The 25,556-nt window shown below is 48.8% G+C and overlaps 1 protein-coding gene across 1 annotated transcript; it reads left to right on the forward strand.

Moving 5' to 3' along the window:
• The first annotated feature begins 3,256 nt into the window (after window positions 1-3,256).
• On the forward strand, window positions 3,257-25,313 carry LOC144941173 (cytokine receptor-like factor 1). The gene is made up of 9 exons (XM_078867730.1): window positions 3,257-3,393; window positions 5,972-6,080; window positions 8,441-8,731; window positions 13,385-13,508; window positions 16,532-16,701; window positions 17,451-17,608; window positions 19,018-19,183; window positions 22,031-22,104; window positions 23,505-25,313. The coding sequence occupies exons 2-9, from the start codon at window positions 6,002-6,004 to the stop codon at window positions 23,577-23,579; spliced, it is 1,137 nt and encodes a 378-aa protein (XP_078723856.1). The 5' UTR covers window positions 3,257-3,393; window positions 5,972-6,001; the 3' UTR covers window positions 23,580-25,313.
• Window positions 25,314-25,556: the final 243 nt, after the last annotated feature.

Genomic DNA, 25,556 nt, shown 5'->3' on the forward strand with positions numbered 1-25,556 from the left:
AGAAATCCGATGAGCTATGAAGCTCTTTTTCACAGATGTCCAGTAGGGGCTGGCCATAAAGTTACAACAATACAACAAAAAGATTGGAGTGAAAAGTATAGGAAATGTAAGCACATCACAAAAAAAAATATGTAAACTAAAACGAAATAAAATAATACGAGAGTTTAAACTAACCAAGTAATTACAGCTATTAAAATACCGTACATTGCGGGAGTAACTGATAATATAGTCAGATTTTGGGAAAAACAAAGCATCCGAGTCAGATGTGACACGGTACATAAAATATAGAAACTGTTATATGGCACTAAATATGTATTACCGAAGCTACAGGATTAATTGCACTTGTTGCAAATGAAATGTTGGGCACACATGATGAATGATGAGCGCGAGACTAAAAGATCACCAAAGAAATATTAAACACTCCCAGACACAACTGTCGGCAGTGGCAGAACACGCGTGCCAACAAGGACACTCAGTTGTTGAAGTTCTGTGAAAAACTAGTTACTACTGGCCAAGACTAATGAGCTAATCTATCGAAATTGAGAGAAATTCTAATTGTTTAAACCGTTCGGAGAGCTACAGGCTTCGTCCTGCTTGGAAGCGAATCATCAAACAATGCATTGTTTAAATGCATGCCTATACAGGCCACCATACGTCAATGGGGATTACCTGTTTGAGGACAATAACAGTAACTGCTATCTTACTGCAGGCAAACGACAGGAGGTACATGAACAATGTGCATGCATCATGGACGTTGATAATTACCATATGAATAACCCAACCAGCAATGGGTACCCATGGTAATTTAGATGCAATCATTAATCATCACATCTAGCCCTCTATTTAAGGGCCGAAACAGGAATATTTCTCCACAAATCTGTCTGTTGCCTGATGAAGCTAGTTCTAATTACTGGCAAAACGTCGTACTCGGATTGTAAATGTTGTGGCTTGGCTCTCCAACACACCGGTGTGCTGCACGAGTGACGAATTGTCACGTTCTGTTTGCGTGACAAACCTTACTAATTGGCTGTGTCGGGTCGTGGCGGGTTTAACGACACGCTTATATTTACGCGATTTAACCCAAAACAAACCTATATTATGGATTATATTGGTCGCGAAAGCCTACGTGTTACACTGATGTAAACTAAGACTCCACTTTTTATTTTATCAGGTAATGTCTACTGAGCTATTCGTTACTTTTCAGAAGCAACCTGGCCACAAATGATAGCTCAACGAAGTAGTTTATCATGCAGAAATGCATAGCAGCCAAATAATCTAAACGCACATTTCTAATGCACATATTCCCTGGGAGGTTAAACTTATTATCCAAGACCCCTGATATATTAAAGGATGACATTGAGCGGAGCATCTGAGTCCTACCATAAGTTCCTCTCCACAGGGGAAAAATAAATAGATGATGATGATGGTGTTGGTAATGGATGGCAATGATAATGATGATTATGATGATTATCAATGGAAGTGATGACCTCTGCTTGCGTTTGCTACCACAGGTCGACAGTCGATGTGACGCAAGTCCACATCTTGGGACATTGCACAAGCGGACATTTCAAAATTGCTCCATAATCTGCAGCAGCTGCCATAGAATCAGGACGACTCAGCGGCATCGACGGCCACGGTGGGCCACTTCTCATTGGACATCTGTGGAAAAAGAGCTTTATAGCTCATCGGATTCCTCCAGTCTAAATACATATTCTCATTCTGACACTGATCTTTAGCCAAGACGGCGATCCGCCGAATACAACAGCCATCGTCACCCCTGCCAATGCAATGTTGATGGACGATGGTGGTGGTGGTGGTAGTGGTGGCTGACGGCAATGCCAATAATGGATTATGGAGGGTAGCTAATCGTACTTGCTGCTGACGCCACTTGCCTGTCACCAGTCTGCCTGTCACCAGATACAAATTGACAATGACGGATGACGATATTGATGATTGTTGTTGCCATCGTCGCTGCTGCTGTCGCTAATGCCGCAACCTCATCGCCTGTCAATACCGCTGCCGCTGCTGCTTTGGCCATAGCCGCATGGTAGAGAGCGTTGCCGCGTCCGTCATTAGCACCCACGGCAGCCTGCCCAGACTCGTACGGATAACACGAAGATCGGTTTAAGTCGCGCTTACGTTCCTGGATAACACGACTTAAAACGGATGCGACGTTAACTGATCAGCTACTTTCCATAATAATTAACTCAAATGCAGGGGGTATGTTCCAGCGGTCCAATAATCCATTTGTAAATTCTTAATACATCACAAATTATAGACGGCGTGCTTCCGCTCACCCATGAGAATAAACGAGGTGATGCGTGGTTAGGTAAAGTGTGGGTTCTACCACTTCTTTCGAGACGTCTGGTCAGCATGAAAGAGTAGAGCAGTGTTCATACTTTTTTTTCGGTAAAGTCACATAGGAAAAAGTTAAATTAAATAAATCAAAGCGAAATGAAATCACGACGTTTCGGAGGCAACACAAGCTTCCGTCTTCCACCTTTATTCATTTTATTTTATTGTTTACCTACGTGACTTTACCGAAAAGAACAAAGAGTATGAATCCTTGCAGTCACGAAAGCTTCAAATCTAGAATTAGAGCAGTATTCTTCACTAATTCTCACAGGAGGGCCACTTTCGCCAATAAGACATCGGTGTGAGGGCCGCCACACATTTGAAACCATTGGGGTTTGACAGCAAGATGATCATGGGCGGTGTTTCACATGATGTGTATTTTCGGGGGCTGCACATCAGGGGCCGCGCGATAGGCCACCAGAGGCTGTCAGAGGCCCCCGGGGGCCTTGAAGTGAAGGTCACCGCTCTAGAGATTCAGCTAGGAGAGGTCATTCCCCCAGCAGTGGCGAGAGAAAGCAATTGAAGGGCTGCACCTTTACCTCCCATTGTAAGCCGCGTGTTTTATCATCTGAGAAGAAATCGATACAACTGTCACATAGGTCAATGGTGTTATTGGAATGCATGGTCGGTAGGTATAGAGTATGTGTATTATTAAGTCAGCGCTTACTCGCTCGGAATTCAATACTCATGAACTTACTGTCCAGTGATACTACCAGTTTAGTTTTTGTGCGGCCTTTTGTGAATCAACTGCTGATTGAAAGTCTCTTTATGCTGTGTCGGTCACGGGGGGGTGGAGGGGGGATTGTTTGGCCATACTTCACCACGCCGGGTCACAGTTGGGATATCACTCGCCACTGCGTGTTTCGTGAAGTGCAGTGGCTCTTACAAGCTGAACCGAAAGCGAAAGCGTTCTACTCATTGTAAAATAAGGAAATGATCTCGTCGTTCTGGGCGTCCTGGTGAGGCAATATATACCCCAGGTCGCGTCGAGTTTCGGCGTGCCGGCTTTCTCACCACCCAAGCCACCACCGCTCCGCCGTGAGTACCGTTTTGCGTTGGACAATTGAATACATCGGTCGTTTGAAGGTCCGTCTCTGCACTGGCGGTGGGCAATGTTACCGCGTGTTCTTACAATGTGAGTTGTCGTGGGGTTACCGCAATGTCACTTGTATGTACGTACGTATGTTAAACGTCTGTCGCACCGTACGTAGCCAACCGTGCTAATCGACGATCACGACATGGTACGTAACGATATTAGATGTGACGACATGACGATTATCACCGTATTAGTTTCCTCTCACCGTTGTGATTTTGTGTATTCCCTATTTTGTGTTTGATGGACTTCGAGTAGACGTAGAGATTGTTCAATAGTTTTCCAACTGCAGCTCGCTGAAAGCCCGATAACAGGTGGACCTTTATAATATATATATCCTGTGTAACTCACATTATGTCAGTTACACAGCGCATAATTAATTGATTTACGAAATGCACGTCACACAAATATGGTACGGTCAACTTATCCGGCAAATTTTGAATAATTAGCACTAATTGAATGGGGGACAAATTGCTCTTTCTTTCGGAATTTTATTACTTTTGTGAAATGTAATTGTATCACACAGACATTATGAGTGACTAAAATGTTTGACAAAAAAAATGAGCAATGATAATCAAGATACAACGATATTTTATTAAGGGGACGAATCGAGTGTCGTGGATCTCTTATCGTACCATGGGTCCGAGCATCGCCACATCAGCGCAATCGTAATCCTTGATGTAAAATAATTACGTATTAGAATCGAGACGGGTGCTCAAAACTACAAACCAATTTCTCCATCGTTGGCATGATGATGGTGGTCTTAACTCGCTCCGACAGCGTCGTTATTAAATGAAATAATAAAAACATAATTCGTTATTCGCACTTCTCTTTTTTAATTCGTTTTAGCCTTTAGCCCATGATCACGGTGTATTTGTGAGAGCGAAAATGACGAGCACAAATTGAACCTCCCGTCCGATGACAACGGAGACGTGTCTCCCATTGCGTTGTAGGATGCTGGCGATGTCAGCGTAGCCACTGAACAAATGGTACCGTCACCTTAGTTGCTATTTGGCGAGTGGTGAACTCACCGCGCTCCTATTTGCCACCGGGCGATGATGAATTGATGATCCTGGGTCGCGATTCAACGACACAATATATCCGTCTCGATTTCGCCGTCCCGTTCGTATCGTCTATCATCCATCCGTTCCCTCTCGTGCGCAGTCGTCTCGCAGCGCCCACGAGATATGTTTGTCTGCTTTGAAACCTCATCTCTCTAAAGTGGCCTCCCCTCTTTAGTTTGGTCGGTTGCCCGTGGGATCTATATTTGTTTCCTGCTTCTCATGCATTGCACATTGGGATCCGAGGATGTAATTCGCATTAGACATTTGAATTATTCTCAAGCTCATTGTAGCGGCGTGGTCGTCCAATTCATGGCACATGCGCTATGAAAGCGGAAACCCGAGTTTCATTTCGTAGCCATGGCTGACATCAGTGGCGAATGATTATATTGAACCAGTCTTGGGGATTTTCCCCTTCGCCCACCAACACGGCCCAACGTGGTGGTGGTGTCTGCTCATCCAACTCCCATGACCGACATCACATCGGGTCGCCTTCCTCCATGAGTTAACATATTATGTACCGCAATTATTATCCTCTTTGGTTCTTTCGGTAAAGTCACGTAGGTAGAAAAATAAAATAAAATAAAAAATAATACATCACCAATTATTATAATAACAACAACATTGGGGGCACAAACGGAGTTTGACATTTTGCTATTCGGTGCCATTTCGATTCTGAGATTACACCGTGACCAGTTTGATCTGCGTTGTTTTTTTCACAGAGCACGTTGACAAAATCATTGTGTGAGAAATGTGACGCCCGCCCACGTGTGCGAGTGTCTTGTGAAGGAGTGGAGAGCGGTGGTGCAGTGGTTAGCGCTACGAACCCGGCGACCCGGGTTCGATTCCCGCTCACGGCCAACACCGGTGACGATTATCTGAACCGGTCCTGGGCCTCCCCTAGGTCGACTCGGCCTCAAATGAGTACCTGGTGCGGTGTGTAAACATCGCCACTGGGGAGACAAAGGCGCTCGGGCATGGTCCTGGCCACCCACCCCCTCGTGTACCATTCCTGCCTTCACATGTGCTCGCTAACAGCACTTGCCCCAGCAGTCCTGTTAAGGCTGCACTGTGGATCTTTGTCTTATATTCTTAGGTTGTTTCGGTAAAGTCACGTAGGTAAAAAATTAAAATGAATAAAAGTAAAATAAAAAATTAAATTAAAATCACGACGTTTCGGAGGCAACACAAGCTTCCGTCTTCAGGTGGAACCGTCACAGCACGATAGCTGTATCAAGTGAGAGCTCTCTCTTGATACAGCTATCGTGCTGTGACGGTTCCACCTGAAGACGGAAGCTTGTGCTGCCTCCGAAACGTCGTGATTTTTATTTAATTTTTATTTACTTTTATTAATTTTAATTTAAAAATTTTACCTACGTGACTTTACCGAAAACACCTAAGAATATGAATCCTTGCAGTCACGAAAGCTTCAAATCTAGATCTTTGTCTTGTTTGTGTGAAGGAGTGGCTAGAAAAAAAGAGGTGGGCAGCCATGCAGAGCGGACTCCAGCTGGCGGCATGGGCCCTCGTCGTCTTGCACCTGCACGGAAGAGCGTTGGCCAACGCTTACGGTGAGATGGTCGGTAAATCTTCTTGGTTCTGTCGGTAAAGTCACGTAGAAGGGAAGTAATAAAATAATAAAAATAAAACATAATGCAATCATATAATATAATAATTATATTATATTATATAATAATATTATTATATTGTTTTGTTTCATTTTAAATAAAAAAAAATATTTTATTACTTCCCTTCTACGTGACTTTACCGAAAGAACCAAAAAGATGAATCCCTGCAGTCACGAAAGCTTTAAATCGATAAATGGTTGGTAAAGTTTAACGCCGAGTACGAGGAGGAGGCTTTCGCGACCAATATCGTCCATAATACAGGTTCTTTTGGTGGGATTAGATCGCGTAAAAATATGAACGTGTCGTTAAAGCCGCCACCACCCGACACGGCCAATTAGTAAGGTTTGTCACGTGAACAGAACGTGCAGCACAAGGCGGCTCGAAGCGGACCTGCAGGTGGACATTCGACTGCCAGTACGGGAACGATGATGACTGCTGTGCGTAATCCCAGCTGAGTCATTTGCGGTTTTTTTTATTTTTGCAAACGGGAAAACCCTGTCGCCGTCAGCCGGTGGCCCACTCGTTCAGAAAGATGTCACGGGATCTTTGAGGTCAACTATGAAGCAGACGGCGCTTGGACTGTCTACGGTTAATACAGCGGCGAGATGTTTGCTACTTCGCCTGGTTTGCAGGAGGTAGTGGGTTCGAGCCAGACCCTGACGCCTGCTGTATATTTGGAGTTTGCACGTCTCTCTCCCCGTGGTTGCATGGATTTTTCTCTGAGTCCTCAGGGTTTTCCCCTCCATATTTAGAATCGCCATCACCACGCGTTTCGAGAATTTTCTTCTGAAAAAGAGCTACGTAGCTCAGTAGGCCTTACCTGGTAAAATTAGAAGAAAATAGTTGTATAGTTTTTACACCCGCAGTATCGACCAGGGTGGCCGTCCAGGCTCGAACCGCGAACCTCTGCAATGTCACCGCCCCCCCCCCCCCATTGGTTCGTTGGAATTAAGGCAGCGATGTCAGCTGTTTTGAAGTGGTCTTGAAAGCCCCCTTTTGCCTCTTTCGCAAGAGCAGGACGTGTCCAAACATAGTCGCATTTCTTAGAATAATCCACCAAGTATTTTGGATTTTTTTTCTTTGAATCATGAGTCAATTATGTGGTAAAACAACTAAAATAGAGTACTGTATACATACTGTGCATATATATAAACTAATAAATGCCTCAATGTAGCCTCAATTATTTGTAAGGTCACTTTGTGATAATTTAACAGATGAAGTCACACAAATGTCATGCTTATTATTATAATTTAGAAAGCTTTATTTTAATAATGATGGCACTCAGTTGACTTGCTAGCGCTGAGCAATAAATGCATTAAAATGCTGTTAGATGAACAATTCAGACAAAGCATAATCAGGGGTGTCGAGCGGTGCCTGAGTGGTTCACGCGAATCCAGCGACCCAAGTTCGATTCCCTGCCACAGCTGACATCAGTGGCGAGTGATACGTGAATCAGTCCTGCGCGCACCCTTCACCAACCCACGCTGACCAGCGTAGTGAAGTATGGTCAAACAACCCCTATGACCAACACAAAATGGGGAGGCTTTCATTCAGCAGTGGAAAGCAGTGGGCTTAAAATTATTATTAATTATAATAGCAACCCAATATAAATACATGTACATATTGTTGTAATACTCTTTGGTTCTTTCGGTAAAGTCACGTAGGTAGACAGAATAATACATCACGACGTTTCGATCGCAACGCCAGCGGCCGTCTTCAGGTGAGAGAGACGACCGCTTGCGTTGCGATCGAAACGTCGTGATTTATATTATTTTCTACCCACGTGACTTTACCGAAAGAACCAAAGAGTATGGATTCCTGCAGTCACGAAAGCTTCAAATCAAGATATTGTTTTAACTCATGGCGTGACATGAAGGGATGCTGCCGCGATATAATGGGTCGTGTCACACTGGACCTTGCAAAGCAGAAGTCGCCGGGTTCAACTCCATCTCGCATCGCGTGTCCACTTAGCAGGAGCATCACCGAGTAGACAGACCGTGCTTGATCAGCAGGTCGCGCTGGTGGGGTAAAGCGTGGCCAACCCCACCTCCTCTAAGACGTAAAGTCACCGTGGAAGACGAGGCCAAACTCCGCAAGGGCTTCTAATACGGAGCTCGCTCTCGTGTATGTATGTTGAACTTCTTTCGCACCGTACGTAGCCAACCGTGCCAAATCGGAGGCCATTCCACCAGCAGTGGCGCGAGTGAGAAATTGCAGGGCTGCACCTTTACCCTTTCCGCCTCATTAACACTGCCCCCCCCCCCCCCACTCCTTCACCCCACCTCCACCTCCCCCAAACGTAGCGAGGTACAAGAACGCGGCCAGCGTCTCGCCGCAGGACAGCGCGGTGCGCGTGGGCCACGACCTCACGGCCGTGTGCGAGGTGCGTGACGGCGCGGGCCTGGGGGCCGCGGATCTGCGCTGGGTTCTGAACGCCACCCCGCTGGGCGCGCCGGCAGTCCGCGTGCTGGACGCGCGACGCTCCCAGGTGACCCTGACGGCGCTCGCGCCCTCGCTGCCCAGCGGACACAACCTCCTGTGCGTGCATCGCGATGGAGACGTCTTGCTCGCCGGCTCCGTGGTCTACGTGGGCGGTGAGTCAGGCCCGCCCGAGACGTTAACTACCTCGCCTGGTATGCAGGAGGTCGTGCGTTCGAACCCGACCCCATGACGCCTGTTGTATATTTGCATGCTTTTCTCTCTCTTTCTCTCGCAGTGGTAGCGATGATTTTTCTCCGGGTCCTCCAGCCCCCCCACAGTTAGAATCAACATGCGTTTAGAGTATTTTGCTGCTGTAAATGTCCACGTGATACGCCGTTTCGTTAGGGTATCATTTGTGGCCGGGTCGCTTCTGAAAAAAAGCCATAGTTGCTCCATGGACTTAATCTGGTAAAAATACAATAAACCGTCATAAAAAAAAAACTGGAAGTTCACGAGGTGGCGATGGGGCCGAAATGAATTGCGTAGTTAATCGGAAAGAGGATGTTGGGAAATGTGCGGTGGGGGTTAACGGTTGGGGTAATGAGGCTGAGAGATGCATTTGTTGAGTGAGTGCCCCAGAGTGGGTGATGTGTCTGGGTGCAGTCTCACAGTTGATGGCGGAAGGAGGGCGAACCACAGTGGATCGGGTTGCTTTGGGTTTGTGCCCAGATACGAACAATACAATTGGGACGCAATCGTCAAATTTGAAAATGCTGCAAATGTTAATCATGCGAATGTGAATATGTTTACAAAAAACATTCATGGATCGGTCCATGACCAAATCACCCACGATTCGACGGAATTAAATCGGTGAGTCTCTGAAACCAGGCAGGGTTAAGGCTGCCGTATCGCTTGGATGAGTTATCAGACTCGTTGCTTGGGCTTCATGAAGAGAGGTCTTTTAAATTTCGCTCGTCCAACGCTGACGCCCAGGGACTTGTCCTTTGTGCACTAATACCTCGTGGCTTATTGTGATCATTAACTCTTGATGCCGTGTCCGTCTGCAGGCTGAATCACCCTTGAAACATAGCTCTATAGCTCAATAGGTAATTTACTCGGATAATAAACTTCTGATTATTATTCCCAAATACAGGACTGTTTGTGCCTTCTCCGAGTTTCACTCTCTGCTGTTGAAAACCCGATTGTGTACTTTCAATTGCCCGTAATTTATTTGGCTCATCCCCTGCATCGTTTCGATGTAACCCTGTTTGCCGCATTGCTGTAAAGTTTTCTGTTGCACTTTTTTCTTGTTACACGGTTGTTGTTGTTGTTCTTGTTCAATGTGCCCCGTAAGGAATCAGCGGCAACTCGTCATAGTTGATGCTCGTGCTTGTTTGTCCCAAAGCTCCATTAAAAAAGAAAGGAGGCTTCCAGTTGCAATGGACTTTCATCCGAGCATAAATAAAGGATATTGTTGTCATTACCAGAACTCGACACACAATTCCGCGGCTCGTCCACTTGAAACGATGCAATCCCCTCCGCATCTGGCCTAGGGCCAGAATTCGTGCAAAGTAACAATGGTGAGGACAACACGAACCCTTAGAACAAAGACATGCGAAACTATTAAAGTATTTTTTTTTATTTTACCAGGTAAAGCCCACTGAGCTGTATAGCTCTTCTTCAGTAGCGACCTGACTATCACAAATGATAGCTCAATGAAGTAGCTTATCAACATGTGGACATTTATCGAAAAAAATGCTCTAAACGCACGTGTCTCAATGTGGAGGGGAAAACCGGAGGACCAGGAGAAAATTCCACGTGACCACGGGGAGAACATGCAAACTCAAAATATATAGCAGGCGTCAGGGTCGGGATCGAACCCACGGCCTCCTGTATAGCAGGCGGCCTCCTGTACACCAGGAGAGGTAGTTAACATCTCATAAACGTGGCACCCTTATAGATCCCCCTTATAGCCGTACACACTGTTGGGGAAAGTGCTGTTGGCGAGCACCTATTAAGGCCGGAACGACGACGCACGGGAGAATGCTGTGTCCAGCACCACGCCCGTGCCATCTTTGTCTTTCCCAATAGTTATATGTTTACGCATCGCATCAGATACTCATTCATAAGACCGCAGTTAACCCATAACCGGTCAAGGTCATCCGCCACTGATGTTCGCCGTGGCCGGGAAGCCGAACCCACAGCGCCGGGTTCGTAGCGCAGGGCGCCGCAGCTGCACCCCCAAGGGCCGCTGCACGAGCACCCAGCAGTGGGACTGCTGCTCTTTGCTTCTCTGCTGCTGCTCTCTGCTTCTCTGCTGCTGCTGCTCTTTGCTTCTCTGCTGCTGCTACTTTGCTGCTGCTGATCTCTACTTCTCTGCTGCTGCTCTCTGCTTCTCTGCTGCTCCTCTCTGCTGCTGCTCTCTGCTTCTCTGCTGCTCCTCTCTGCTGCTGCTCTCTGCTTCTCTGCTGCTCCTCTCTGCTGCTGCTCTCTGCTTCTCTGCTGCTGCTGCTGCGCGAGGCGCTGTCGTTTGTCTCTCTCTGTTCTGCTTTGCTGCTGCTGCTGCTGAGCGGCGAGAGACACAAAAGCGTCTCGCGACGAGCTCTCAACATCCTGCGGTAATCCCAGAAATGACGTCGAGCCGTTTCAGCTGTCCCCCCCACACCGCCCCCTCCCCCCACATAAAGACAAAGATCCCCCGTGTAGCCTCAACAGACGGCACGCGAGGGGGTTGGTGGCCAAAACCACGCCCGGCCTCCTCTGTCTCCCCAGCGGCGATGTTTGCACACCGCACCAGGTGCTCATTTGAGACCGAGTCGACCTAGGAGAAGCCCAGGACCGGTTCAGATAATCGTCACCGGTGTTGGCCGTGAACGGGAATCGATCTCGGGTCGACTGGTTGCTTTTCATGACCAATTAATTACTGGGTATATTAATAGTTTTGTTTATATTTCAATCTTCTTGTTTTCGCGTCCTGTCACCACAGTCATATATGTTTATTTAGTATCGGGCTCATGATGATGACGTTGACGTGGCTCGGTCCGTAGCCCCGAAGAGGGCCTCCTCAATGCGGGAGGCGGCTGGGTCAGAGATGTCCCCTGGCCCCTGTCAACGTGCGCTCTTGTGCACGTTGACTTCTGACCTGCCCACTCTCGCTCCACGTGAGTTGAATTAATGCGTGGGTGGGTGGGTGAGTGTGTGACTGGGTGAGTGGGAGTGTGAGTGAGTGAGTGGGTTGCTAGAGTAGCCCCACTTCCTCCGCATGTTGGTGATGTAAACGTCTCCAGGTCGCTGTGCGTTGTGAAGTCCGTGGTTGGTGTGGTGAGCCGTGCTCGCCACAACTTTTGTGTCGCCGTCGGTGGATTTTTTTTTAAAAGCGGTTCCGTTGCCATTCGGCAGATTTTCCGTGATATCGGAAGCGGGCTTGGGGGGGGGGCATTGGGCCTGTCTCGTGGTCCCATAGTTTGAACTCTAACCCCGGGCCATCAGAGCACTTGACTCCCTGCCCCTGTTAAAGTTCGGGTTTAAGTCCTCCCTCTCCTCCTCTGCTCGGACTGACCGTCAAATCTATTACACGAGCACACGTGTACCGCACACTCACACACACACCCCGCCATGTCCCCTCCTGATGAACAACAACACACAATTCCAATGCACGCCGTGTCTAAATGCAACTGCATCGCAAGACGCTTTACAGGGGTGAAGACATTCGCGCGGGCAGAAGGTGAGTGGGTGGGTGGGTGGCTGGCGGGAGTCTGGCAAAGGAAGCACACGGGGGAGAGAAGAAGAGAGGGGGGCCGGAGCACACGAGTCCCGCTGCATCGCGCGGCTATCTCCAGGTGCGTTTACACGCTCCATAAATCCAAATTGTATCGTGTCAAGAAAAGGCCTTGGCTGCTAAAGTAGGGGGCAATGGGGGGGGGGGGGCACGGAGACTGTAATGAGTTGAGATGGGAAGGTTCGGCGTGGATAACCCCATTCGCTGTTGGAGACCGTGTGGCGATATTGTAATGGCTCCCCAGATTGGAATAGGATGATTGTGGAGTGTTCTGTGGGTTGGGGTGATACGATATAGAGAACAGCGGGGAGCCAGAGGCAGCCGCGGAGAGCCACGGTAGAAAGACAGGCGGAGACGTGCAGAGAGAGACACACACACAGACAGACAAAGGGGTGACGGCAGAGAGACATTGATACACAAAGAGACATCAAGACGTGGAGAGAGAGACACACACACAGACAGACAAAGGGGTGACGGCAGAGAGACATTGATGCACAAAGAGACATCAAGACGTGGAGATAGACGCAGAAGCAGAGAGACGCGGAGAGCGGCCGGCACAGATAAAGAGTGGCGGGCTACGACACACACACAATGGCCATCAGGGTACAATGTACAGAGACAGTCGAGGGTCTGCCTTTAACACAAACGCATTCAGGATTGAGTTACCGCTGGCTGCGAGTGACCCACAACCGCTGCCACTGGCTGTGGCAGGGCGCGCTGCGCCAGGAGGCACCGCCGCCGCCCTGGTGTGGCGCCGCCCGCCGGAGCCATCGCACCGGCCGGGGGGAAGGTGCGAGATCGCGCCGGCGATCAAAAATTTAAGAGAGTCTCTCTCCGTGGCTCTCTCTACAGAGAGAGAGAGACAACGGGCGACAGTTTTGGGGCACAGTGCCACTTCTTCGCAGCGCGTGAGAGAATGGCGAATGCAGCAAAAAGTCGATCGAGCCAAGCGCCTACCGGGTGCCGCGGGATTGAGACTCGGCCAAAGTAACGCGGTTCAAGGTTTTGTTTTCGGAACGTTGTTCACGTCGCGACCTGCCGCCCGCAGAGCCCCCCACGGCTCCGACGGAGCTGCAGTGCCGCTCGAAGCTGTCGGAGGACATGACGTGCACGTGGAGACCCTCGGGCGAGACCCACATCCACACCAGGCACACCCTGGCGTACCGTCTCACGTGAGACCCACACCACGCACACCACGCACACCCTGGCATAACGCATCACGGGAGACCCTCACTCCCTCACGCCCAGAGCGGACCTCAAATATCACGGCCTGGCCGCTGTTCGCCCTGCAGGCGTCCACAGGACCAGAGTGGGCAGGGCGCCTTTTCCAACGCGGGCCCAGAGGCGTGGGAGTCACCGCCCAGCAAACTGCGTGCCGAGAAGGAAAAATAATCCAATTTCATATTCTCAACCTGGACTTTCATGCTTAAACTCACAATGAAAAATAATGTCAAAGGGTCGTATATTTGTTTTATTCTCCCAAGAGACCAAGTTAACGAGCAGTGTCTCTAGTTCACGTAGCGGTCTCCCACCACACAACAACAAATAAACACAAGTCTGCTTGACTCATCCCATCAGCACCCACAGTCTTCTTCGAGGGGCGCACAACTTGAGCAGCATTGAATCAGCGCAAGCAACACTGCGGAACGGCGTTTGACTCATCAGCAGGCAGGCTCACTTGAATCAATGCCAGTGAACTGCCAGATGTTGCTGGCAAGGAGCCTCTGTTTAAGACATCGATTCTATCGTTTGACGCAATAATTGTATAATTACAAAACAAGCATAAGCGTCCTCGTGGAGAATATAAATGACATAGAATCAATGTTGACTTCAAGCTTTCGTGACTGCAGGAATTCATATTCTTTGAGTCTTTCGGTAAAGTCACGTAGAAGGAAAATAATAAAATAATAAAAATAAACAATAAATTCTCACGACGTTTCGGCTGTGTTGTGGCCGAAACATCGTGAGAATTTTAGTGTTGTATTTTTATTATTTTATTATTTCCCTTCTACGTCACGTAGATAGGTTAAAATAAACCTATCTACGTGACTTTACCGAAAGACTCAAGGAATATATAACCAATGTCTTTCGAATTGTTTTTTTACGTAAGAATTTAGCGTTGAACATTTGAGATTTGGCAGTTCCCGATCATTGATTTTGTAGTGAGCCTGACTCAGCTCCTGAGACTGGAAGTTGAGAACTTTATCCAGAGTTTGCTTGTAGTGCAGTACTGGATCAATGCTGCTCATTTTATACATTCCCAGAAGGCCGTGTGGTTGATTGGATATGTGTTAAAACTAAAAAAAACACCCACGTGGAGAGATAGAGAGAGGCGAAGGAGGCATTGTTCGCGTATCTCTTGTGACTCATTTTGCCGAGAGTATCAAGCGAGGTGTGAGGGCGCAACGCCAAGACAGCATCTCGAGCACCCACTCCTCGGCAACCCAACCTTGACCCCGAGCACCCAAACGAGGCCCCCCAAATCGAGCTCCCCTCTTCCATCGACCCTCGAGATCGTGATGCGCGCCTGCCTCGGCGACGGGTGAAGCAGTTTGATGCCGCAGGTCCACGCAATGACCTTCGCCACAGCCAAGAAGCCGGTGGCGGCCGCTGCCTCCACCCGCAGCGTAAACCAAAACAAACAAATACATAATGCGAACCCTCAATCGCCCTTCTAGATTTGAAGCTTTCGTGACTGCAAGGATTCATACTCTTAGTTTTTTCGGTAAAGTCACGTAGGTAAAAAAATGAAATAAAAATTAATAAAAAATAAAATAATAAAAATTAATTTCCGGTAAAGTCACGTAGGTAAAAAAATTTAATTAAAATTAATAAAAAATAAAATAATAAACATTTATTTTCATTTCATTTATTTACCTACGTAACTTTACCGAAAAAACTAAGAGTACATACACCCCCTTCCCCTTGATGGTCTTTGTAGAGCCACACGGCCACCGTGTTGGACGCGGGGGTTGCTCCACCATGCTTCACGCTGCACTGTGCGGGTTGGTAGAGGGGTGTGGGGGTGGTGGGGGTGATTGGGGTGGCTGGGCCCAGACGTTCAAAGCGCAGTTCGTTAACCAATGCCACTGCCTCTCACGGTTCCGTATCGACAGCAGCGGCATGTAAATTGTGACTTCCTGATCACATATTTAGGGCGAAGCTGCTCTCTCTGGCGCTGGCAGGGACCGTTCGTCCCGGTTGTTTACTGCGGACGCCTCGCTAAACACCCTTGGTCCATCTCCCCCCTCTCTGGATCGATTTGTGTGCGACCCTAAATCTGGAGCTTAACCCTCCTCGGATCTGTCTCTGCCCGTTACCCCATTACGGCCCACCGGGGCAGATCACCGACCAGATTGGCACCAACAGCACATCACACACTCCCTGTCCAGTGGTATATTTGCGGTCCTGGTGCGGTGTATAGCGCGCTGCGCTTTGAGTCCTGTGACCTAGGTTTGATTCCCAGCCACGAGCATCAGTCGAGAGAGATACCACCAATGAAAAGTGTGGGGAAGTATGGTCATAACAACACCCACGGCTGACACGATATGGGGGAGGGCTTCTTCCAGTATTTGATTTATTAATGGCTGCAGATTATTATTATTGAGTTGTATATTCGCCACTGCTGTTTTTTTGACCATTAGTTCCAATGCAATCCCACTACGTGTGCAATGCTAATCATCTACGAAGGCAGTCGGTCTTGTTAAACAAATACTGCCGAGCCAGTGGGTGTTATTGGCAAGAGCACTCCATGTAAACTACGGGGCTCTTGACAGTGCAGAAATAAACTAACGCATCATCAAGTGTTGTCTCGGAGGATCACGGGCAACGAAACAAATGCAGTGCATCAGAATGTAAACGCACACGATTCCAAATCTGCCAAATAAATGTTGGCCTTGCGATGCCCCCTCCCTCGAAGGGCCTCAACGAACTCTTCTTTGATAATTGCTTTTTTACCCTTCTATCTGGCAACAAAACGGACACCTTTTTTACAAGGAGTTATGTTTGCATAGACCACAATACCTGCAGTCATAATGCAAACAAAAAACATAACTCTGATAATGTATGCACTGTCCTTGAAGTTGATTGGTCCACACCCGAGACAGCAGATAGAAGGGTAAAAAACCAATTATCATATTTTCTACTGGCAAATGAGGTTCCAATGTTGAACTCTTCTGTATTCATCTCACGGCAGAGACGGCACGGAGGCCGAGTGCGAGGACTACGAGACAAGCGGGGCCAACTCGTGCTTCTTCCGACGGGAAAACCTCTACCTGTTCGTGACGTACAGGATCTGGGTGGTCGCCCACAACCTGCTGGGCAACGCCACCTCGGCGGTGCTGTCCGTCGACCCCATGAACGTCGGTCGGTCTTGCCGTCGTTTGGTGAAACATGCGAGGGCGCGGGTGACCTTCCCTCGCCGACGATCGTCATCGTCAGACTGACGTTTACAGCCTTGGCCGCTGTGTTAATGGTCAGCACACTGGACTGGATTGGTTAACACACTGGACTGTAATGGTCAGCACACTGGACGCTGTCGCCGGTTCAATAGCCTGGCGTGGAAGTTGTAACAACGAGACCATTTCTTAACCTCCCCCCCCCTGCCACCTCTGACGACCCAGCAGTGCACAGGGGTGCATCACCGTCACCGTGAATAATGGGTAGGTCGTGGGAGTAAAGTGTGGGGGGTTTCCCACCTCTTCTAAGAATCCTGGCCAGCATATAATCCTGTACCACTCTCGAGGGGCTTTTCTCGTGTTCCACCTCCAGTGTTCCTTCCACCAGCAGTCGCGTGAGCAGGCAATTGCAGGGCTGCGCCTTCACCCGCACGGACCAAAAACGGCAGTGGTCATGGGTAGTTGGGCTTCATTCTATGGAAGCTGCTTCATGCCCATAGAGACAGGAAGTCTCTTGAAAGGCAGACATGGGTAAAAAAATTATTTGCAGGGCATAACCTTCCTCATAGTAGGGAAAAACCCAAACATTTGTGGCCAGGTTGCTTCTGAAGAAGAGCTCAATAGCTCCAGTGGGCTTTACCTGGTTAAAAAGAAAAGTGATTTTTAAATCGTCTCTACGGGTGAAGTGATAATCGTCGTGCCCGTATGTTGTTACAGCGCAACCACCACCGCCAGCCAACGTGCTTGTGGTTGGGCCTCCCAAATACCCCAAGCAGCTGTACGTGAGCTGGACGTACCCTTCTGCCGCTGACCCCTCCTTCTACCCGCTGCAGTTCCAGCTGCGCTACCGCAGGCACGGCGCGTCTGATTGGCAGGTGAGATGATCGCACAGCTTCTTCTTGGTTCTTTCGGTAAAGTCACGTAGAATGGAAATAATAAAATAATACAAATTAAACATAATATTATATTATTTTACGTAGAATGGAAATAATAAAATAATACAAATAAAACGTTATATTATATTACTTTATTATGTTTTATTTTTATTATTTTATTATTTCCATTCTACGTGACTTTACCGAAAGAACCAAGAAGATGAATCCCTGCAGTCACGAAAGCTTTAAATCAAAATTTGATCGCACAGTTGTAAACCCGTACGGTTTACCCCGTATTCTTGTGCAGGAAAATTGAGTTTGTAGGTCGACACGGCGTACAGCCGTTGCAATATGGACAAACATTTTTATTTGTTTGTGTTTCCCCCTTATGATGAGGCTTTGTCGGGTGAACGTTGAGATTTATAAGGTCACGGGATGACCAATAAGTTCTGAATTGGTCTGTAATAAGGTAGGCACTGAAACGGGGTTGACAGGTTTGTGATTGTCCTGCCGTGAACCACAGGGGCTGAAGAAGTCAACCAACATTTAAAATGATGATACGAAAGTGACATTGGAAAGGTTGTCGCAATAAAACAACGTGGGCGGGACACCGTCACTCGCAGGGAAGGATAATGATGCTGTGGTTGAGACTAACGACATAGCGGCAGCCAAAGGAGGGAACGTGCCTTAGAGTTCCTCCTTCGAGGAGATGGAGCGATGTGCCGCTGCAAGGCGGATCGTCGTTTCGCAAGCTCACAACGAGGTGGTGGCGGCAGCGGATTGACCACGGCTGACGACGACGCCGAAGTGTCACCACGACCTGCGTGCGTGTCTTAGGGGAGCGGTGGGTGTAGTGGTTAGCGCTACGCTGCGCTACGAACCCGGCAACCCGAGTTCTAGTCCAGCTCACGGCCAACACCACCGGTGACGATTATCTGAACCCTTCCTGGGCCTCCCCTAGGTCGACTCAGCCTCAAATGAGTACCTGGTGCGGTGTGTAGTAAACATCGCCACTGGGGAGACAAAAGCGGCCGGGACACCCACCCCCTAGGTGTGCCGTTCGTAGATTGAACTTATATCGCCACCGAACTGCAGCCAACCGTGCTACTCGTGAACAGCACTTGCCCCGGCAGTCTGTAAAAGGCTACACGGGGGGTGTTTGTGTGGATGGTGGATGGGTCGTGTGTGTGTGTGTGTGTTGCAGTGTCGACTCAGCCTCAAATGAGTACCTGGCGCGGTGTGTAAACATCGCCACTAGGGAGACAAAGGCGATCGGGCGTGGTGCTGGCCACCCATCCCCTCGTGTGCTGTGCCGCCCTTCATAGGTGCTCGCTAACAGCACTTGCCCCAACAGCCTATGAAGGCTACACGGGGGGTGGCGTCTTTGTTATTCGTGCGTGCGTGGACAGATGAAGGAGGTGGGCACGCAGGTGACGTACGGCCTGTACGGGCTGCGTGCCGGGACGCGCCACCACGTGGAGCTGCGCTGCCGCCACTCCTCCTCGTCCTCCTCCTCGGGGGGCAGGGGCCACTGGAGCGAGTGGAGCGGCACCGTCACGGCGAGCACCGCGCCCGGTAGCGCGCGCACGCACGCGCCGCGGAATCGTCGCCCGAGCTCGTCCGCGTCAAATATCTCGCAGTTGTTATTGGTTCTTTCGGTAAAGTCATGTAGAAGGGAAATAATAAAATAATAAAAATAAAACATTATAAAATAATTCTCACGACGTTTCGGCCACAACGCAAGCAGCCGAACTCAGGTGAAGAACAGGTCTGTCGGAAAGACAGCTGTCTACGTGACTTTACAGGTCTGTCTTTCCGACAGACCTGTTCTTCACCTGAGGACGGCTGCTTGCGTTGTGGCCGAAACGTCGTGAGAATTATTTTATCATGTTTTATATTTATTATTTTATTATTTCCCTTCTATGTGACTTTACCGAAAGAACCAAGAAGATGAATTCCTACAGTCACGAAAGCTTTAAATCGAAATTTATCTCGCAGTTGTTATTGAGATGTATGTGCTGCGTGTTGGGATTCTCTCGCGCCGCACGTAGCCAAACGCGCTAATCGGAGGTGCGGGGCAAGGACGACACAATTAAACACGGAACAAGTATGATTTTAAGCTTTCGTGACTGCAGGAATTACTTTTTGGTCCTTTCGGTAAAGTCCCGTCGAAAGAAAATAAATTAAATAATAGCCTACGACGTTTCGATTGCAACACAAGCAATCGTCATCAGGTACGAATGCGTGAGAAAACAAACCTAGTAAACTTAAAAATACAATGCAATACAACACAGAGAGTCGGCTAACACAACAGTCAACACCCTACCTGGTTGATTACGTTCTTCCAAAGATTGCTAAATTTGAGAGAGAGACAAAACACAGACACGGAGACACATAGACATACACAAGCAGAGAGAGATAACACAGACACGGAGACACATATACATACACACAAGCAGAGAGAGAGACAACGCAGTCATTTAAAAAGGGTACATCACTGTCAGTCGATCGGCAGGATGTGTGGTGGTGGTAGTGGTGGTGGGGTAAAGGGTGGGTAGTGGGGGAGCGGTGGTGTAGCGGTTAGCGCTACGCTGCACTACGAAACTGGTGACCCGAGTTCAATTCCCGCTCACGGCCAACATCAGCGACGATTATCTGATCCGTTCCTGGTCCTCCCCTAGGTCGACTCAGCCCCAAATGAGTACCTGGTGCGGTGCGTAAAAACGTCGCCACTGGGGAGACAAAGGCGGCCTGTCGTGATGCTGGCCACCCACCCCCTCGTGTGCCGTTCTGCCCTTCATAGGCGCTACCCGCTAACAGCACTTGCCCCAACAGTCTGTTCAGGCTATACGGGGAATCTTTGGGGTAGAGAGGGTGGGTCAACTCCGACGTCTTCCAACGTGGTCGACAGGCGTGGGAGAGGGAGGCCAGGGGCCCTCAGAGGTCTCCTCTCGTTTGCCGGCAGTGGCCCGCGAGCAAATGGGGGAATTGTGCCCACACGAAGCAAGAAGTGGAAATTCATTTTGGGGAAAAACGCCATGCGCCCCAAATACAATTACTGTGCTGTAGGTAGAAGCAGATTTACTCACTTTTTATGAAAGCATTACGATTCAACTTGAATTCGGTAACCTTTTGAAGCCGTAAGCCCCGTGAGATTTATTATCCTTTCTCTAAAGGGGGACCTTTGAAAGGGTCCCAGCCACCGCAATTGGCATTATCACACACGTCCCGCGAACCGCAGGTCGTTGCAGAGCTCTATATCCGGCTTTGATGTCAGCACAGAACGGCCGAATCTTGACAATTATACTCGAAGGTTATTAACACCTGGCCTGCAGCAGATGACTCGATTTGATCATCTACTGCTGGATGAGCGCCTGCTCGTGCCGTGTGCGGGACGTGGCGGTCATTTGGCCATACTTCACCACGCTGGTCAGTGCGGACTGTTGAGGAAGGGCAGCGTATTATGTGGGGGTCATAGAAGTAGAGTACAACTGTGATTGTTTTCTGCGGTTCCCCTCTGCAGCCCACATCGTAAATTAACGAATGGGCATCGAAATGAACAAAACTCATCGACCTGCGAATGCACAACATAAGCAAAAACAACATTCATTATAAATACGACGCACACATCAAGCACGCTTTCTACACAATCGGGCACACGTGGGAATCGTCGGCATGCCCGCAACACGACAACGACGGAAGCTCGCACAATCACCGTCGTCGGCCTTTGTGGAGTGTTGCTCGTGATCGTTGTTTTAATATCGCCAGCAGAGGAAACCGACGGCTATTTGTAGCACTTTTGAAGAATGTACAAACCTTCGTCAAGAGCTGCGCTGTGGTTCTAATCAGCCGAGCCGATGGCCACGTGTGACATCTCATTCAGGTCCTGTGCAGCATTGGTGGCACTGCCATTGGGAGCCCTCCACACAAATAATTAATTAAATTCGAGGGCCCTCCCTTTCAATTCGTGAACTCCTGGCCAGATGATAACTATAGAGTTGTAAGTGATAGAGTTGTAGCAGAGACGATTAATATTTGGACCAAAGTTAGAGAGGTGGTAATGGGAGGGGAGAGACTCAAACAAGACAACAAGCGATGGACAGGAGACAGAGATTGAGTGACGTGGAGACAGATAAATGTACCGTTTTATGTGAATTGGCTTGTGTTCATTCGGATGTGTAATTGAGTTGATATTTGGTGCAACCGGATGTTGTCACGAGTCCTGAGCCCCCCTTTAGCTACTTGGGGCCGTTATATTTTACTTGGTTGCTTATGCCGAGAGCCGCCACTGCTGAAATAGAGTCGGAGAAAATTGTTTCCCACTTCGCCGTGAAGCATCTACACATCTCTTCATCGCTGTTCGCAAAACCAGTTGCCTCTTAGTCAAATCCTTCTGCCGCTCTCTCCGTTTCTCTCCCCCAGCACTCAAGCAGAAGTCTCAGCAGATGCCCCTGAAGCAGCGCAAAATGCTCCCGATCCATGGAACTTCGATGATGGTAAAACCCAATAAGCGCCATAAAGAGACAAGAGGTGGCTACACGGATCAAGGGGATAATGAGCACCATTGACGTTAACCGTGGCTGGGACTCGAATTCACGTGGCCATTGTTCGTAGTACAACAGAATCTGATACAGACATTTTCCAAGGTGGGGGAGGGGATAGTGGTCCAGAAATTTCAAGCCTTGTAATGGAGCCCTACGTCAATAAGTAAGTATATAATTACTTGTCTTTCTCTGCTAAATATCAATACCAATATTCGGGGCCCCGAGGGGGAGGGGACGATCACTCCCCCTCCAGCCCCCACTCGTGGGTGCGCTACGGGAGCACGGCGCGTAAACCACTCAGCACTGCTCCCCACGCAGACACCGAGACAAAGTTCCACCGTGTAGTCTGAACAGACTGTTGGGCCAAGTGCTGTTGGCGAGTAGCACCTATGAAGGCCGGCACGGCGCACGAGAGGGTGATGTGGCCAGAGCGCCGCGCCAGGCCGCCTTTGTCTCCCCACGCCTACGCGGCACATGCAGAGAGCCGTGGCCAGGCATCAAACTCGGGTCACCGGGCTCAAAGAGCAGGGCGTCAACTACTGGGCTACCGCCCCGACTCGAGGTGTTGCTATGCCAGGGAGTCTTAGACGTGGCGCGTGGCGGCGGCAGTGCAGCCAAAGCGAGGGTTTGTGTTTAGATTTGGCTAAGAAACGGCCGCAGAGTTTCAGAAGAAAAGCAAATCGTGGTTTTCTCGAGTCTGAATTTTTTTTCTCCGCCTTCTAAAAGGTGACATAAATGCTGACGACGGAACCTTTTTACTGCACAGAAGCACACTCACTGTGGACTCGGCACGAAGTCATTAGTATCTGCGGGACCTTTTTGCCAGCGTCAAAAATTATGAAGTCTAAGAATAATGTTTTACCCTTTCTGGCAATAAACCAGAATGTGTTAAGACGTTCAAACACGAAATATATACCTTTTGCAAAAGGAATGTATTTGGTTTTTTAACATCTTTCCACCTGATTTATTTCCAGACAGGGTAACCTATCAGAACGCATTCGTCATTAGCTTGGAAAGCGGAGAGGCCAAATTCCCACGAGAGAACATCTCGACAGCCCCCGAGGGTGGAGGTCCTTCCGCCAACAATGGCGTGGCCAAGAATTTACAGCGCTGCACCTTGGCCTCTTAAGATGGTTGCATACAATCTATATTTGAAGTTTTCGTGACTGCAGGGATCCATACTCTTTGGTTTTTTCGGTACCTACATGACTTTACCGAAAGAACCAAAGAGTATAGTTGCATACATTTTAAGTAATCCGATGATCACTTCGGCGCCGAACACAACGCACTGTCACATTGCATTTTGTTTTTAAATCCCACATTTAAATTTTCATTTATTTCCGCACCCAAAGAGACGACTGAACCAGGGAGGACGGCGGAGAGGGCGCAATGGCCCGAGGAAGCAGCTGGCACCGGAGGGACCCTGAGCGTGGTGGGGACGGTGCCAAGCCACGCTGCAACGTTTCCCAGAGCTCCTGGCCATGACGGCAGTGCCCACCGCTGCGACTCTCCTCTGCTTCTTCTCCTTCTCCCCCCCCTTCCTCCTCTCAAGCTACGAGGTTCCATCTTCGCACGCGGTCAGCTGCTCGTGCTTTCTCTCTCCCCACGGAGCTTCTAGACCGCGCCTCTTCTACTCCAGTTGCACGCGCCGTGCTCACATCTCGATCCAAACTCCAGCCTCGCCCTCCACGACTCCCTCCTCCCTCCACCGGTGGTCTCTCCTTAGCTCTGCTCATCACGTCTTCTTACATCTTGCTGCGTTGCCCCTTTCATATATATATCGATTGCACCTTTACATATGCGTGCACAGTGTTCAATGCAAGATGATAGACTGCCTCATTGCATATATTTATATTGAATGTCTGTATAACAATTATTAGGAACTCGTGATGACTAACAAATTATTTCATTATATACGCACAACAAATGGTTACGTTTTGTAGTCTACAGTGTTCATTGTGTAGTAGCCGGGCCATGATAAAGATCATCAGCAACCTCGTCAACCATGACCAATCCACTGCTGGATGAAGGCCTCCCCAGGACGCCACCATCTCTCGTGGCCTCGCAATGCAACAAGCCCCGAAGCTCTTGCAGATGCGCTCGCGTCATCGCTCCAGGTGATTTTGTGGACTTTCATCATCCTAAAGGTGCACACAATATGCACTCGAATCCATGTGAAGTCTCATTTCAACAAAAAAGTCTTAAGTTAAAGACTTTGGAGGAGAAACCACCATGTTACTGGATTCTCAGATCAGCACGCTCATCAGGGAGAATGAACTTGTTCGCCGTGTTGTTCCCTTTCATTGCGGATTTGACCACCAAATACATTACCCAAAGACCAGTTGGAGAGTCTAACCTTTGAAAGGAATAACTGACGCACAATGAACATCAAAATTGTTCATCTGCCCCATTGCTAGTAGGAAGCTGCCGTACTGTGATGGTTTGCTCATCACTCGACGTGCAATCCAGAGGTCGCCAGATCGCCGCCGTCTTGGCCCGGCACTTGAGACAATGGGCACCAAGGTTTTGTAAATCTCCCCCGCAGGTCCACGCAGCAGCGATTGGCAGGTCACGTGTGTCGGGGTAACGTGTGGGTGCTCACACCTTTTCTAAAGCATTCGGCCAGCGTGAAGAAAGTCGGCCACACACCCTCGAGAGAACATCTCTAGACCTCCCTTGAGTGGAGGCCCTTCCCCGCCAGCAGTGGCCCGAGCAAGACATTGCAGGGCTGCACCTTTAACCTTTTTACCATTGGCGGCACATTACTCCACAGCGTAGGAAATGGGAGTGGGGATTCTTTATATTTGTCAGAATTGTTCCCGTTTGGTGCCGGGCACCCCAACTCTGCCGCTTTACCACCTGGTCAGAGAGCGAGCTCAGGGACCAAGTCGAGCAAATGTTCAACATCGATGAGAAAATTAAAATTTAAAAAATGTACGCACCGTCGGCCAGGTACTCTGCACACGGCAAACATCTAAAACAAAAAGTTAGTTGAGAGTTTCACTTTGCTGGAGTCCACCTGAGGGAAGTGCAATCGCCGCCGTTCTTGAAGAGTTCATCTCCACGATAGCTCTGCAGACTCGTACAGACTAACCGCTACAATGTCAACAACGTAACGCTCATGCTCATGTAACCCAAGTAAATAAAACACGTTGAAAATCGCGCTGCTTTGTTGTTTTACTGCCTACTGGACATCTGTGAAAAAGAGCAGTATAGCTCATCGCATTCCTCCACTATGAATGCTCCACTATGAATGCAGATTGATCCTGTTTTGTTCAGAACAAGTGTCGCACAACGGTCCAAAGCGTGGCGGTCAGCCCAAGCCTGCCGTGCTCGCAACACAAACCATGAGCCTCCTTGTTGCAAACAGAAATCACGCAATCAATTTAACAGACAGAATTTGC

Source organism: Lampetra fluviatilis, chromosome 24 (genome assembly GCF_964198595.1).
Source record: "Lampetra fluviatilis chromosome 24, kcLamFluv1.1, whole genome shotgun sequence".
Lineage (NCBI taxonomy): Eukaryota > Metazoa > Chordata > Hyperoartia > Petromyzontiformes > Petromyzontidae > Lampetra > Lampetra fluviatilis.

Bases quoted from the DNA above. Each gene is read 5' to 3' on its own strand.
- LOC144941173 (XM_078867730.1), top strand. From the start codon at position 6,002: ATGCAGAGCGGACTCCAGCTGGCGGCATGGGCCCTCGTCGTCTTGCAC. The intron at 6,081-8,440 runs GTGAGATGGTCG...CCCCAAACGTAG, and splicing joins AGCGTTGGCCAACGCTTACG to CGAGGTACAAGAACGCGGCC. The intron at 8,732-13,384 runs GTGAGTCAGGCC...TGCCGCCCGCAG, and splicing joins CTCCGTGGTCTACGTGGGCG to AGCCCCCCACGGCTCCGACG.